The sequence below is a fragment of the Gigantopelta aegis genome, chromosome 10 (genome assembly GCF_016097555.1).
Source record: "Gigantopelta aegis isolate Gae_Host chromosome 10, Gae_host_genome, whole genome shotgun sequence".
Taxonomy (NCBI): Eukaryota; Metazoa; Mollusca; class Gastropoda; order Neomphalida; family Peltospiridae; genus Gigantopelta; species Gigantopelta aegis.
Genome location: NC_054708.1, coordinates 9,178,180 through 9,196,045, shown reverse-complemented (window position 1 = coordinate 9,196,045; position 17,866 = coordinate 9,178,180). Strand labels below are relative to the sequence as shown.

General features: G+C 36.4%; 1 protein-coding gene across 3 annotated transcripts in view; it reads left to right on the top strand.

The window, feature by feature from the left end:
• LOC121384347 (C-terminal-binding protein-like) overlaps positions 1-16,263 on the top strand; it is a 31,122-nt gene extending 14,859 nt beyond the window's left edge. For 2 of the 3 annotated variants that reach the window (XM_041514701.1, XM_041514702.1), the window contains exons 6-11: positions 4,658-4,864; positions 5,948-6,046; positions 6,852-6,977; positions 8,331-8,462; positions 10,008-10,187; positions 11,877-16,263. In XM_041514701.1, the coding sequence (XP_041370635.1) occupies positions 4,658-4,864; positions 5,948-6,046; positions 6,852-6,977; positions 8,331-8,462; positions 10,008-10,187; positions 11,877-12,094 (962 nt within the window). In that variant the 3' untranslated portion in view covers positions 12,095-16,263. The remainder of the gene's footprint in view (positions 1-4,657; positions 4,865-5,947; positions 6,047-6,851; positions 6,978-8,330; positions 8,463-10,007; positions 10,188-11,876) is intronic. The other variant, XM_041514704.1, reaches the window with a different exon arrangement.
• The last annotated feature ends 1,603 nt before the right edge of the window (positions 16,264-17,866 follow it).

The following is a 17,866-nucleotide window of genomic DNA, read 5'->3' as shown; positions in this document are numbered from 1 at the left end:
CTAAATTATTAACAGTAGGTGCTATATACTACCTGACATGAAGAGAACAGCCTCTGTGACAGGATTTAAGTAAATAAAATTGATACTTCGCCACCTGCAATTTTAATTATCCACTCTCCTAAGCACATGGGCTAATGGAGGGGAGGCTACTCTCGTTAAATATATGTACCACAGGCATAGCAAACAATGGTCTTGCTTGTAGCTAAGCAGATATGCATCTGTCAGTTTGATATGCCAAAATCAAGAGGCAATGTTACCCTTCCAATATTCCATAATCATACTGTCAAGTCTGTTCAGACACCAACATAATAAAATAAAGAAAAGAGGTACTCTTTTTCATGGAACTAAATTCGTCGCCTACACGTCGCTCATTGGCTGAAATAGCGGTGTGATCCCTTAAGAGGGGGTTTGGAATGGGATAGCTAGTCAGTTTTGACACATGACATACTATGACGCATACCTAGTAGGAAAACACCAAATTTGGTCATGTCTTCTAATATGCATTAACACAAGAGGCCATGAAGATTGGCCCGGGGGTTAGCAACACTGGGCTGAAATAATAGAAAATTAAGCTTCTCCACACCTCAAGTTCACCTGACCAAAGTTATAACATGGAGGTGACATTCCAAATGTTTGCTGTTGTATAATGGGGGGTACTGACAGCAGAACCTTATGAAATGGTCACATTAAAATTACAAGACCATACTGGGTACTGGCATATTTTAATATGTCATATGCATGAACTTTTATTAAAAATTTAATTTAAATATTGGATTTGGCAAATTCAAGTGAGCCACAAAAAGGTTATTTTGGGACAGTATGAGAGGGAAGTATGCACACTGGCAGCTGTCAACGGGACACATGGGCAATTTCAAACTGGGAGTGAACTGAAGCCTAAAGTATCTGATGGCTGAGAGAACTGACCACAATCATAAACAAATTCAAAACAGAACACGCATCAGTTTACTGCATGAGAGTATTTATTAACATAACACACACCACAGGTTCCATTCCACTGAAGACTGCTACATGCTAAGAGATACAAAAGTTCACAACTTTTCCTTATACTAAGAGAATATACCACACCCAGTGTGCTAACAATGAAGCCAAAGAAAAATCCAACAGAAAACCTGCACAACAAGGGTGCCTTTCAAAAGGGACACCAATGTCTGTTCAAAAGAACTATAGGTGTTACTAAAACAAAGTGTCTTAAGCCTGAAGGTGACAACATACCAGTTACCAAGAGACTTAGTCAAGAAGAGTTCAACGCTGTGGTACACCATTGTGATAGACAGTCATACATCGTCAATGATGCGGATGGAATTCCCAGTGACATTAGACTTCTCCGACCAACACGGATCTCAACTGGAGGTGGTACACAGGCAGGCGAGTTCCTGAAAGCAAAAATGGACATGAATGATTCCAAAATTATACACTGTGGTATGCTTCTAAAGATGTTTAATGACACTAATGAAGACCACAGACTAGCTTCTCCAGGGTGCACTGGCAAGTACACATGGAATCTAGACTTGTGTCAGAAATGGGGCCTGTGCACCCGTGCAGGACTGAGATGTCAAAAGTGTTCATTCACAAGTAAAAAATACAAACTGTATGAAGAGACAACACAGAATACTAGGAGGGGACCAAAATCAGCAAAGCCAAATGTCGGTGTACACGTAGGACTACAGAGCACATCTGTCGGTGTTACCGGTTTCCGGGGAATAATGCTGTGTGCTGGAGTCACCCCCCCGGCTACCAGCGGAATGCAGAATACTGCCAACGAAGTGGGACGAGTGACAACCAGTCTCAATAAACTTGACATGTCCACACGCAGAGCAGACTTAGTACAACTGAACATTAATAGGGGATTTTCAGCTGACCATCCCATTGCCATAGGAGGAGACTGCCGGTACAACAATCCTCTTTCAAGTGGGTGTGGTTCAACACCATTTCAACCGGCTACACAAGCAACTTACACTATGGTGGAAAATGAGACTACAAGAAACAAATAATAGGACTTTACACAGGAAATAAACTCTGCAAGGCTCATGAGCTTCAAGCAGCGAGAGAAAATAGACTAATACTCTGCCCCGATCATACAGGTACCTGTACAGCAAATCTCCGGCTTGACGACACAATAGGAGACGAAGAACATGCTGCAGCTCAGTGTTCAAGTGACTTCTCATCAGACGTCTCTCCACTCACGATTGGATTCTTCACGACTGATGGCGATTCCCGTGCCGTGTCCGGATTACAGTCATCCCAGAGCAAAATATCTAAAGTGAAGATAAAAAATCTGAGAGACACCCGTCATTTATCCGAATCACAAAGGAAGTTTACAGAAAGGGTCAAGTTCAGTGACAACATGTTCCCTGGAAACACAAAAGCGGAACGAGAAAAGGTTAAAAAAAGATTTGCTATCGACTTGAGACGGCGCTGCCACAGTGAATATACATCGGCACACAACCAACTTGCCGGCAACATGAACAAGTTAGTAAGCAAACTGTCTTACACTGCTACGAGTATACTATATTGTGTGACTGGAAATGTGGAGCAACATGCAGAAAACATTCCTTTGTGTGCTCAGGGGTGAAAAAGGGACGATCAAACATGATATTCATGCCTACCGGTACAAAGTTAAATGTCACGGTAGAGGACGAGGCACTGATTAAACAATGCATAGACATAAGACTGGGTGTAAAAGCCACTGAGAAGACTAAACTGAACACAAATACTCAAAAGTGTGTGAGCGTCAACAGAGCGTACAGCAGAACAAATCCAAAAACTGTTACATACCATAGAAATTTCACCAGCCGCATACACAGTGCCGTGCATATGCTGAACAGTGGGTTTTCAAGTTCGGTCATTCAAAGATGTACAGCTGTGGGAGCTGGGGTACGTGACAAAACATCGGTCATATGCCACTTGAAGAGCATCGAGCGGATAGCCAGGAGACATGCGAGTCGTCAACGAACACAGCAATTCCAAGCCAGGATGGCATCTCTAAGAAGAAAAAGATACAATATGTATGATAGACTTTATCGGACAATAACATATTCAAAAAACTTACTCGACCCCGAACTGAACTATAACTCTGTTGGCAACAAACTGTGAACACTCGGTGAATTCTTTCGGATATATATATATATATATATTATAATTTTGTATGTATGTATGTATTTATTTATTTACCTGAACTATTATAAAATGCAATCTGGATATATACCATGGCCTGAACATTTCTTTGGAACCATATTTCTACAGTGCTGCCTTTGATTATTGATTACATGTGGCTCTAGACTTAAGTGGTGTATATTGACACACAAACTGTGGTGACATAAGTGAGAAACATCAAAAGATTTTGGTAAAGTGACTGATTTGACATGAATCATGTATCGAAGCCTGTGAACATTAATTGGCTTGTGTTCATCCTGACCTGGCAGTCTAATATTCATGACACCATATGCCATATTTTTATAATGTCTGATATATCCATTCCATAATACACAATTATTTACATTACTCTGTCTTGTGTTTCTATTAATTTTATGCAAAGTGGTGGCTATCCACAGTGCATTCATGCTATATTTGCTTAATTATTATGCTAATTAGTGCTGATTAAAATATCCACCACACTTCAAAAAACAAAAAATGTGTAGCCTAGTGTGTGCCGATGCTCTGAGAACACGAAAGCACATGGCTGGTGAAGTTTGCACCAATTACAACATGGTCACGGCCGGGCCGGTGCTATGCACTGGTAAAATAGTGTTTAGGTATCTCACCACTATTGATTATACATTGGTGACAGTACAAATATAAAGCCAAGCACTGACTAAATTATTAACAGTAGGTGCTATATACTACCTGACATGAAGAGAACAGCCTCTGTGACAGGATTTAAGTAAATAAAATTGATACTTCGCCACCTGCAATTTTAATTATCCACTCTCCTAAGCACATGGGCTGATGGAGGGGAAGCTACTCTCGTTAAATATATGTACCACAGGCATAGCAAACAATGGTCTTGCTTGTAGCTAAGCAGATATGCATCTGTCAGTTTGATATGCCAAAATCAAGAGGCAATGTTGCCCTTCCAATATTCCATAATCATACTGTCAAGTCTGTTCAGACACCAACATAATAAAATAAAGAAAAGAGGTACTCTTTTTCATGGAACTAAATTCGTCGCCTACACGTCGCTCATTGGCTGAAATAGCGGTGTGATCCCTTAATGACGACATTGACTGCAATGGCCATTATTTTGATAAGAATTGCTGTAGGTTGAGAATGTCACCGACTGCACTTTAATGATGCTGGATAAAAATTACTGCTGTCTGTAAAGTATCTCACCTAGGTGACAAATTCTTACGTTCAAGCCCAGCATTATGCCCAATCACTGTTTTGCTGACAATAATCCTTTTTAGAAATTGACCGATTTGTATCCTATTATTTCTTATTTTTGTTGGTAAGACAGTAAATTTTTATTATCAAATTAGCTGTTAAAACAACTATCAATTCCTCATAATGATCGCGATGTTCTTCTGTTGTTAAGCAAAATTTCCCAGGTATTTTTGAAAGAAAAATGAAGAAATAACACTGTTTACGGTTCTGTTATTTCTTTAATATTAAATTTTTATTGACCTTCTTTTGTTTCTAGGTATAGCTGTGTGTAATGTGCCAGGCTATGGGGTGGAGGAAGTGGCTGACTCCACGGTGTGTTTAATATTAAATTTATATCGACGGACATACTGGCTCGCCAATATGGTGCGGGATGGAAAGAAAATTAGTGGACCAGAACAACTACGGGAAGCTGCTCAAGGGTCTGCCCGTATCCGTGGAGATACTCTTGGAATTGTGGGATTAGGTTTGTGAATAGTGGTTTTGTTTGGTCTGTGAATTGTGTTATTGCCGATGTCTGTGGATATACTCTTGGAATTGTGGGACTAGGTTTGTCATCATTGGTTTTGTTTTGTCTGTGAGGTGTGTTATTTAACAGGTAACAGTTTTCTTTAAGTATTATATGTTAATAATCAGTTTCTAAGCATAGATGTGTATAATGTGCGTGTCCTTGACGTTAATAACTATGTACTCGTGCCAGTATTATTTTAAGCCTCCACTGATAAAAGTATAACAAGGAAATGTTTTATTTAATGATACACTCAACACATTTTATTTACGGTTATATGACGTCGGACATATGGTTACGGACCACACAGATATTGAGAGAGGAAACCCGCTGTCGCCATTTCATTGGCAACTCTTTTTTGATTAGCAGCGAGGGATCTTTTATATGTACCATCCCATAGACAGGATACCAAGGCCTTTGATGTACCAATCGTGGTGCACTGGCTGGATCAAGAAATAGCCCAATGGGCCCACTGACGTGGATCGATCCCAAACCAACCGCGCATCAAGAGAGCGCTTTACCACTGGGCTACGTCTCGCCCCTTAGAGTATAACACGTAAATGCATTATACATTGTGTAATTCAGAGGAGACGTTTCTTATTGTTTTGAGTACTTGGGACATTTCGATAATCTTGATATTTTTAGACAACCTCACTGTCCAGAATCTGACTACTTAGGTTTGGCTATATGGGGCTGAACAGATTGCTCTTTTAAAGATAATTAGGTTCCTTGTATATATTTTTATGCCTCATTTTCTTTGTTTGTAATAAATTTACAGGGCTCACACCTGAACAAACCCTGGCACTGCTATATTTGTTTTCTAGTGTCAGTAAACTTTATTTTTAAAAAAAAGAACAAAAAAAGAATTTCCTTGCAAATTATTAAAATATGTTTAAATTAAGGAATATTTTATTAGCCTGAGACTTATTGTTGAGGCCACTTTGTTTACAAATTAGCACATGGGCAATGTGCAGTGTACAAAGTGAGCCGTGGTGTTGAATACCTGAAGTCCTATAATGAGTTTGTATGTTTTTCTTGCAGGTCGAATAGGGACAGCTGTGGCAATACGAGCCAAGGTATTTGGGTTCAATGTCATTTTTTATGATCCCTATCTCCCTGATGGGGTCGAAAAATCTTTAGGTGAGTTTATTACAGGATAGTTCTTTCTGAATATTAGATCCGTATTTAAAACAGGTGGTTGCATTATTAGAGAATAATTCATTTAGGTGTCGCATCTATATTTAAAGACATTTTAAAATGGGTTAACAACCCCTGCAAATTCCCACGGCAGTCGGTAGTGCTGTGGAGTTTTATAATTTTCCACGGCACTTTTTTTTCAATGGCATGTGTTTTTGCTGTGGCCATTTTTGTTTTTTATTGAAGGGATTGGGTTATTGCATTATTAGTTTAGTGTTATAACCATATTTAAGAGAGATAAATGCATCAAATAAAGGAGAAATCTGATTGTTATAAGAAATAGCATTGTCTTACAATCCATTTTATTGTTAACCTCAACTTCAGTGGCGTTCTCATCGTGAGATTAGTCACACCAATTTGTCACAAGCTGTTGTAGATCGTAAAAAAATTGGAATGTACAAGACTAAAGTCGTTCTGATTTAGGTGTTCTCACAGTATGATTAGTTTCAATACTTAAGACTGAGTTGGATTTTTCAGTTTGTCTCCTATTGCAGCTTTCGTAATACGAATATTTGTGAAAATCTACATTGACAAGCAAAATGTACTTATCGGTGGTTGTATAGTGGACAGATAATTTTGTTTAGGTCTCTTTCATTTTGAGCATTCAAAAATGGTGTTCTTGTACTCGAATAAAACAAACCATTTTATTTGGACATGTAAAAATATTGGCAGAAAAGTAGATTCCTAGATATATTTGTGCAGTCACTGTCTGGTCAGTTTATACATCGTGATGTGTATATTGTTTCAGGGGTGACGCGGGTTTACACGCTACAAGAGCTGTTGTTCCAGAGTGACTGTGTGACGCTGCACTCGAATCTGAATGAACACAATCATCACCTGATCAATGATTACACCATCAAACAGATGAGACCTGGTAAGAAACAGTCCTGTACATTGTGACCAAAATGTCCCATATGTGACCTTTTTTTTTCATTTGGGGACTAAAACATTTCATATAATCTATATAAATTACAAGTAGGCATTTGCTGTGATTTCCATAGCATTTTCCTTAACGGCCTGGGACCTAAGGATACTAAACTCTCGAAACTTTGAGATCTGGCAGTGCAATGCTAAAATACTTGCAAAGAGGATGCTTTGTTGTCTAGCAGAGCCTAAGAGAGCTTTGTGAATTAGACCTCTGGCACTAAACACATTTGCCATGTAGCGTTGAAAACAGCAAATGGTACATTTGAATTTCAACCATTGTCTTCTTTTTTTTTAAACTTAAGTACATTTTTAAATGTTCATATATCTAAAATGGTGAAATTAGAAGACACTAATTATATCTATCCATATCTAAAATGGTGAAGTTAGAAGAAATTAATTATGTCTATCCATATCTAAAATGGTAAAGTTAGAAGAAATTAATTATGTCTATCCATATCTAAAATGGTGAAGTTAGATGAAATTAATTATGTCTATGTCTAAAATGGTAAAGTTAGAAGTAATTAATTATGTCTATCCATATCTAAAATGGTGAAGTTAGAAGAAATTAATTATGTCTATCCATGTCTAAAATGGTGAAGTTAGATGAAATTAATTATGTCTATCCATATCTAAAATGGTGAAGTTAGAAGAAATTAATTATGTCTATCCATGTCTAAAATGGTGAAGTTATATGAAATTAATTATGTCTATCCATATCTAAAATGGTGAAGTTAGAAGAAATTAATTATGTCTATCCATATCTAAAATGGTGAAGTTAGAAGAAATTAATTATGTCTATGCATATCTAAAATGGTGAAGTTAGATGAAATTAATTATGTCTATGTCTAAAATGGTAAAGTTAGAAGTAATTAATTATGTCTATCCATATCTAAAATGGTGAAGTTAGATGAAATTAATTATGTCTATCCATATCTAAAATGGTGAAGTTAGAAGAAATTAATTATGTCTATCCATGTCTAAAATGGTGAAGTTATAAGAAATTAATTATGTCTATCCATGTCTAAAATGGTGAAGTTAGATGAAATTAATTATGTCTATCCATATCTAAAATGGTGAAGTTAGAAGAAATTAATTATGTCTATCCATATCTAAAATGGTGACGTTGGAAGAAATTAATTATATCTATCCATGTCTAAAATGGTGAAGTTAGATGAAATTAATTATGTCTATCCATATCTAAAATGGTGATGTTAGAAGAAATTAATTATGTCTATCTATGTCTAAAATGGTGAAGTTAGATAGAAGACACTAATTGTAAGACACCAATAATTGTATTTTGCAGGTGCATTTTTGGTGAACACCGCGCGTGGTGGGCTGGTGGATGAACACGCGCTGGCGTCCGCATTAAAGGATGGAAGAATCAGGGCCGCTGCTCTGGACGTTCACGAGAATGAGCCGTTGATGGCTACAGGTTTGTTTTAGTCTCTTCACTTTTAGTCAGGGCCGGACCTAGCCCAGTGTTAAAGCGTTCGCTTGAAGTGTGGTCGGTTTGGGGTCGATCCCCGTCGTTGGGCCTATTGGGCTATCTTATCGTTCCAGCCAGTGCACCACGACTGGTATATCAAAGACTGGTATGTGCTATCCAGTCTGTGGGATGGTGCATATAAAAAATTCCTTGCTACTGATGGAAAAATGTAGCAGGTTTCCTCTCTTAGACTATGTAAAAAATTACCAAATGTTTGATATCTAGTAGCCTTTGATTAATAAATTGATGCGCTCTAGTGGTGTCGTTAAACAAAACAAACTTTAACTCTTTTTGTTCTTTTTTTCACTTTTGTTCCACTTCACATATTGGTAACAAAGTTAAATTCTTTGTTTTCTTGTTTCTTGAGGTTTTTTTGGTTGATCGAAAGATTGCTGCCTGCAGAAGTTACTGTAGCCTATATTTTTAAAACTTACATCTGTCCTACAATTACAGATGGTGTCATAAGATTTCATAGCTATTTCTACTGTATATGTACCTATTTTATTAATATTTCTTTTGGAAATAAAATATAATTTTTTGTTCTTGCATACATGTATATAACTACTCCAATTGCCAATGTGTATTTTTGTGCTGGGGTGTCGTTAACATCCATTCATTTACGTATACTGATGGAAAGAAATAAGGATCACATGGTATTCGAGACCGAATTTAATTCACTTCTAGAGTAGTTATGCCTGAATAAAACAAGAGTTGTAATGTGAGCTTGAATGACAGTAACAGTTAACTTTCTGACACTGTGGCTGAGGGTTTTATTTGCTGTCAACATTTGCTGTTACTAGGTCTACAGGCTGGTAGGTACTGGGTTCGCATCCCAGACGAGGCATGGGATTTTTAATCCCGATACCGACTCCAAACCCTGAGTGAGTGCTCCGCAAGGCTCAGTGTGTAGGTGTAAACCACTTACACCGACCAGTGATCCATAACTGGTTCAACAAAGGCCATGGTTTGTGCTATCCTGCCTGTGGGAAGCACAAATAAAAGATCCCTTGCTGCTAATCGGAAAAAGTAGCCCATGTAGTGGCGACAGCGGGTTTCCTCTCAAAATCTGTGTGGTCCTTAACCCTATGTCTGATGCCATATAACCGTAAACAAAATGTGTTGTGCGTCGTTAAATAAAACATTGCTTTCTTTTTGCTGTTACTACTTGTGTCTTCCCATATTTCTTTCCATCAGTATATATAAAACTACACATTGGTATATATACGACTGCTAAATGCACAATTAATAACCTTTATTATTATTATACATTTTTTTCAAGTTTTCAGATCATTATGTGCCTATTGTATTACATAATGATGGTTGAATATATGAAAAATAACTGTTTTAAATAATATTTTTGTCTTGTGATTTGTATTACTGTAATGATGTGACAACCAATTTCTTGCAGAGGGTTACCTGATTCTGTAAGCTGGTAGCCGATAGGGCTAGCCCTGCAAACCAGTATGTGATGGCCAGTTTGTTTTATTTTAGCAGGCGCACTGAAAGACACACCAAACCTCATCTGCACTCCCCATGCATCATTCTACAGTGAGCAGAGTGTCACCGAACTCCGCGAGATGGCGGCTGGCGAAATACGGCGAGCCATCCTCGGTCGCATCCCTGACAACCTTCGGAACTGTGTCAACAAAGAGTATTTCAGTCCAACTCCAAGTATGTATCAGTATTTTCACAAGAATTTGGCTAGGCACTATAGATCTAAACACCTTTGGGGCATTTCCACAATTTTCAGTGCATTTTGTTTTTCTTTAAAGACAACAGTGGGTTTCCTCTCTCAATATCTATTTGGTCCTTATTAACAATATGTCCGACGCCATATAACTGTAAAGACAAAATTAATTGAGATAAAAAGAAATGTAATATACTGAATGGCAAAATATATAACAGGCATATGTTATTAATTAATAATAATTACATTTTCTGAATGTTTTTTAAAGGCAATTGTAAAATTAATTATTGAAAAAGGCTTGTTTAATCTTAGGGCAACATGGCACTGATAAGGCAAGATGACACTTGACAATTGATGCATGGTGCTGCACCTAAACAAGCTATGGAAAACACTATTAGTTGGTGTTATGTGGTAGTGTTAGCACGTGAAAATTTGTTGGGCCCTTGAAGGACATGTATTGGTTTAGCTGTAATGCTTGTTATAACTACTTTGTGAAAAAATCTCACTGTTATTTGAAAATTTATTGGGCCCTGTAGGGGACATAATTTGGTTCAGCTTTACTCCAGAATGCTTATTCATTTATACAAGTGTTTGTCATAGCTATGTTGTGAAACGATCTCCAGGGCTTATAGAATTTATATAAAATCCACTAGCCACGATTAAAAATTAACTTGCCCTACTTTACTTTAGGTTAATACAATTTTACTAAATAATAATAATTGGATATGTTATTTGAAAATTTGAAAACTACTAAAGAGGGAGATGGAGCTTAAAAAACTAACATTGGGGGGATGGGGGAAGGATATTCATATTTACAAAATAGACGTAACTAACATTTAACAACAAGAATTCACTAGCCGTCTGGCATAGCAATAGTAGTTATTTACTAGCCCAACATTGAATATCAAGAGCCATGAAAGTGGGGCTACCATAATCTAGAAGCCCTGGGAACTCACAATAGTAGTTATTTACTAGCCCAACATTGAATATCAAGAGCCATGAGAGTGAGGCTACCATAATCTAGAAGCCCTGGAAACTTACAATAGTAGTTATTTACTAGCCCAACATTGAATATCAAGAGCCATGAGAGTGAGGCTACCATAATCTAGAAGCCCTGGAAACTTACAATAGTAGTTATTTACTAGCCCAACATTGAATATCAAGAGCCATGAGAGTGAGGCTACCATAATCTAGAAGCCCTGGAAACTTACAATAGTAATTTACTAGCCCAACATTGAATAGAGCCATGAGAGTGAGGCTACCATAATCTAGAAGCCCTGGAAACTTACAATAGTAGTTATTTACTAGCCCAACATTGAATATCAAGAGCCATGAGATTGGGGCTACCATAATCTAGAAGCCCTGGGAACTCACAATAGTAGTTATTTACTAGCCCAACATTGAATATCAAGAGCCATGAGAGTGAGGCTACCATAATCTAGAAGCCCTGGGAACTCACAATAGTAGTTATTTACTAGCCCAACATTGAATATCAAGAGCCATGAGAGTGAGGCTACCATAATCTAGAAGCCCTGGGAACTCACAATAGTAGCAATACTCCAGAAGGCTTGTTACAACTACCTTGTGAACAGAAAAGATTTGTGAAAATTTGCTGGGCCCTGCTATATAACTCTTTTGTAAAACGATGTCAATGTTGTTACTTGATGTTTTAGGCACTGTTCCGAGGTACCCGTTCCCTCCATCTGCGTTCCCGGACACAATGAATGGGGCGGGTTTTCCCCCGTTCAACCCCAGTGCGGCTGCGGCAGCCATGGGTGTCCACTCGACAACAGATCCCCATCCTGTTGTGTCGCACTCCACACCTCACACCACCGAGACTGGACACAACATGTCAAACATGACCAAATCAGAAGGCTCTGAAGTTCATTAGGACAAAGAAGATGAAAAACGAGTGCTCGTGGGTGTTTTCACTAATAAAAAAAACTGAACATCAAAGAGAAATTTGTGAAGAGGCATTCAACTGATGTGTTAACACAATCTGTCACCCCTTGCTTTCTCTGTGTAGACTTCCCTAATTTTGTCTAAATTGGTTGATTTGGGAAAGTCTGCTTGTAGTCGGTGGGGGTGGTGACTGGACTTATGACGTTTTCGCATTTGTTTGTCTTGGAATTTTAACAGACTGATTAATTGATCGGTGTGGCCAAGAATGAAGAACGGTCAGTCATTTGTTGGTCTGATATGATTGATGTATAAAACAAGACTTTTTTATTCTACGGAGCTCTTGTCAATTAAAAGTGAATTCATTGTTCCTCATAACAGCCAGGAAACTTGGAGAGAAAAAAATGGATTCTACATGGATGCAACGTTTAATATGACGGATGTGTTGTAGATTTTTTTGGTTAACTTTTTTTTCCTCCTGAAAATTAAACCAAAATTTGCAGCATCGATTCCATGTAACAAAAGTGTCTGATATTGCACAAAGTTTATGCTTTAAGCTCATAGGAGTAATGCATTTAGCGAAAGCTTGTTGAAACTTTACAAATGTCATTTTCTCTTGGTAGGGCAAATTGTTAATAGTTATATATGACAAAGTTTTGTGTTTATCGGAAAAGGTCAACATTGCATACTACTTTTATCCTTTTGAAGATTTTGGTTCTCACAATTTGTTAACAGAGTTCACAGAAGTCCTGGAAAAATGTTTGTCACTGGTCTTTATATTTTATCACATCCCGGTCAGGTACACGAAATATATTTTAGAATATCGGACGACCATTGTAAATCAGATTAGTAGAAAGAAAAAAATTGACATCAATTATGACTCCAGAAGTAATTATTTGCCCCAGTTTGGTTGAAATCTGACAGTTGAACAATTGGCAGCAAAAATATCTATCAGGATTAAGATTTTGAGCAAAAATTTAAAAATGACTATTTAAATAACCACAAATTATGTTTTAAAAATTTGTGGTTGAAAGATTTTATTCAAAAGTATGTTTAATTTTACATGCTTTATATAATAGTATAGCTTCTAAAATAACAAAACGTTTTAATAATAAAAAAAAACAAAAAAACTTTAAAACAAATTAAATTTGTCACGGGTAGATGTTATAAAAACAAACAAAAAAGAAGAAAAAAAAGTGAAAACTGTTTTTCATGTTTCTTTGTTTTAACTACCTGCTAGTTAAAAAACTCTAAAACTATTAGGATGTAATTCTCATGGCTCAGTTTTGCAGCATTATGAAAGCTTTAAAGAGGTTGTTTTAAAAAAGTGGGAACCCAGGCATGTTGATTGCAGGGGCCAAACGTGGAGGGTTGGAGAGAGTTCAGACACGAGAAGAATTGCATTGTAAAACTGATTTCATTAAACTGGAAAAACACAATATCCACAGTGGAATGAAAAAACAACAACTTGTCAGCAGTGATTTACGAGTAAGCACACTAGAGCTATGAATTAATGTTAGTGTTTAATAAGGTGAACCCATTTCTCTGAGGTTATTTAACCATCTCCACGCATGGTCATTTGCATTTTAGCCAATCGCTGGCTGTTCGCATGTTTGAACCAGTCTGTTGTAACATGAGAAATGGTTTCAGAGGTCAGATAGGTATTGATGAAAAAAGAAAGTATAGTTTTCCTCATTCCGTTAGAATCTAATATAACTTGGCAGAAGAGGGCAAATCAGTACATTAATTCTCAGATGTAAAAAAACGGAAATTTGGTTGAGAATGAAGATCCGTCATTTGAGAATTAGGATTTATTTCACATGTTAGGAAATTGTGGAATCACACACCAATGTAAACATGGTCCATTCACCCGGTTTATACACTGAACCATTATAAACTTTTTACTGATTGTCCGCTTCAAAACCTCCCCAAAATTAATACCCTACCCATCGAATCAAAATGGCTTTGACATTAAATATAGTTGCCAAAATTTGTTATGCCACACTTCGGTTTGATTTTCACGTGTTATGTTTTTTCTTTTTCTATGGGATAAATATAAATTGGGATCAGGTGGTTAAAAATACACTTGTCTATGTTTTTAGGCTTCATATAAAATGTGCATTAAAAGTGGTCTTTTTAAAAAAAAAATATATTTAATTGACAAATGTTTTTGTGAGCTACGTTATCCATGGACCTTTTAGTTATGAGAGACAGTTGATGAATGTACATAAATTGCCGGGAGTCAGACTGTATTGAAATGGGTTTCCGTACAGTTTTACCATTTTTTGACCTGTCTGCATAAATTTGCCAATGGGTCTTGTGTGTTGCCCAGGTGTGAGGTTTGTCACTGAAACCTGTATACATGTATTCTACATAAACTATCATACTTGATCATCCTATAGCATTTACAGACGAGCTGTGTTGTCTTTTATGAACAATTCAGTTTTTAATTTTGTCGATTTTCTTTAGTTAAAATTCACGATTTAGGAATAATTCTTGAAATGGATGTTTCCTCATTTTTGAACAAGAAATTTCTTTCAACAGTGTGTGACAATCTTTAAAAAAAAATGTCTATTTTTGAAAATTTCAAACTTGTGTCATCTTGTCGTATTCTTTTTGTTATCCACATTTATGCAGTTATTTCATTGTTCATTTTTATTAGGAGGTATGCATTACAGGAAGCAATTCATCTTATGTCATTCATCATTTTACATTTTTTTTAATTTTTTTTTTAAACAATTGTCAAGAATAATGAATTTGTCCATTTGTACAGCTAAACTGTAGTTAGTCCATTCCAACTTGTCCCCAAAAATACACACTATATATTTTCTAGTTGATCACAGATTGAAAATGAATATTACAATTTATTAAAAAAACAATTTGCAGTGACTAACCTGCACATGTAGTTTTTAATAAATGTAGCGATAACCGTGAGTGAAAGGTTTTATTTTCAGCTTGTCCCATCATTGCAGGTTATTGCTAATTGACATCAGACGGGCTTTGCTTGCGTTTGCCAAGTTGTGTGTGAACAGGGCCTAGGGGTAAAACATCGAGGGCCATGGGGTTTTATGGGGATGTGTTGTGAACTTTTTTGTTCCTTTATGCAGTGTTCATCTTGTGGGTAATTTACAATATTTGCTGAGTCCCCATGCAGAGCATATAGTGGAATACCAAAGATTTCATTTTAGTAGTGTTGGATTATTGATGTTTTTACCTTGTCCGCAAGGAGCAGTGGTTTGTGTTTTCCTTACTTTTTATTGTCATAATGATCAAAATGAAGGCCTATATTTCCTCAGAACATTATAAAACTGCAGATGAATGAAGGCAATGATTTTAAACTGCGAGATACTCTCATTTCCTTATAGCACTGGTAGTTCATTTGATCTACATTTCAAACTTGTCCACAAGATGTACTACATAATGTTTCTTGTTGGCATGTAAATGCACAAACAGTATTTTTCCATTTCAGTCTTGTGGAAGAAACTTCATTTACAAAGGTTTGCATTTTGTCAGCAATCATGTAATCCATTATTGTAATATTGTAGAACTTGCTCTGTTAATTCTTTCTGTCAACATAACTTGTCAAGATTATATTTGTGTGGACATCATAGCAAATCCACAATATAAAATTTGTTTAGGTTACGGTGGGATAAAAAAAATTGTAGATGTTAGAACACTTCACATCATTCATGAGATTATTAGAATTCCATAAAAGAAAACACTTGGTTTTTATTGCTATCACCCATACGGAGTTAATGAAAGTGCCTTTATGGAATATTTTTAATCCCAAAAACATCGGAAAAAGAGGGTTTAAAATTGGTGTGTACTTCCACGTTGAATATCTGCATACTGGGCCAAATATCCTAAATTTGCCCAATTCCTAGGTTAAATCCTAACATGTAGTATAGTTACAGTGAAAACAGTTTTAATATTTTATACCAGAAGATTAAATATCCGTATTGAATGTGCATTGGGAATCTGTGTGTTTGGATCCACGTAGGTGAGGTTGCCCCATGGCCCAGTTCACAAAGACACTGGTTTGAGATGGCTCACTACTAATGTAGCCAGATGGTAGATTCTTGCTGTAGATGCAACTTGGACAAAGCCAGTGTAACTGATCTGATCTTCCAGTATCATTTTATGAATAAACATTAAAATTTTCTACAGAGTTTGAATTGTCTGTTTTAACATTTTAATACATAGGGCTGTATTTACAAAGCTTGTTAATGTCTTACACACATGTAACTGCATACATTTACAATACTTAAACACCTGCGTTTCAGAAAACTGGCTTTGTAAATTCTGCCCAGAATATCTGTTTTGTGTGGCTACTGATTTTCTGAACTATTAACACTACGATATCATAAAACAGGTGTAGGTTATGACATCACTATGGCTAGTGTTGTAGTGACATCATAGCCTATTATGGTTTTATATTGTAGCACTAAAATAGCTTTGAAAATATGAACCCAGGAGTTAAGAATTTCCATTGCCTGATGCCAGTGGCAAATGGATTTTATTTAATGTCGCACCCGTCCATCGAAAATTGTTTTTGGAAGTGTAATGTATGATTTCAGTTTTAAATGAGTGAGATCACAGCTGAATTACTTACTGCAAAAAAATATTATTAATATTGAGACAAGTACATACATGATTGAGACCGCTTGATGGAAATAAAATTTTGGAAAAAGTTGAGCCCCTGATTTTCCTGTAAAATATGTTGTAGATCTGCTCTGATGAAGATTATTTTGTCTGGATCTTAGGAATCACACTGGTTTTCACTGTGATTTTTATGTTGTACTAAATGATTGCATTGTAAAATCACATTTTAGTTTTTACAGTAATTTTATTTACTTTAATGACTGCATTGATAAACCAGCATTTTTTTCCTCTTAAAGCAAGTAGGCACCTTTTATTTTGAGGTCAAGTAGACAAAAGTAATTGATGAACAAATAATTCATTGAAATAAGTTTTTAAAATTTACTCCCTATCATTTTGAGTATATATCAGTCATTATATAATACTGGGTGTCCCCCAAAAACTACCCCACAAATTATATTGGGATAATAAAATTTTGCACTAGATATATGGGCATTGCTCATTTTGTAGTAAACATTTCAAATTTACAGATATGACGACTTTGTAACAACAAAAATTGCTTGTCTGAGTCGCATGTCACTACTTGGGGTAGTGTCCAGGGACCTAATTCACTAAACTCTTGCAACTTTGCGATCTCGCAGTGCAATGCTAAAAGACTGGCAAAGAGGATGCTGTGTTGTCTAGCAGAGCCTAAGAGAGCTTTGTGAATAAGGCCCCAGTTCAGTGTGAGGCACCGTGGTGACGCCTGCTGGTTTAATTTAACCCATGAAAAGCAGGTGGTATCATGGTATGTCCAATTATTTTTACTGGAAAGTGGTACAATTTATTCAAGATTTTGAAATGTTCATTGGGGGCAATAAAAGATTATATTGAATCTTATTTTGCTGAAAAAGGATGGGTAGCCAAAATTAATGTTGAAGTAAATTAAGGACACCGGATCAACGAAACTGATAAGTATGTAAACAGTGGGGGACCCACCGATCAACTAAGTAGTCTTACTGTAGGTACATGAAAATGAAACATGAATTAAAGACTTTCTGGCATCACCTCTGTCATCTTTGACATGCAATTTTATTTCTGTATATAAAGGGCATTCAGCCAATGAACTTTTTACCATGAATGGTTATACCTATATATCTCGTATATACTTTCTAAGTTTAAGGTC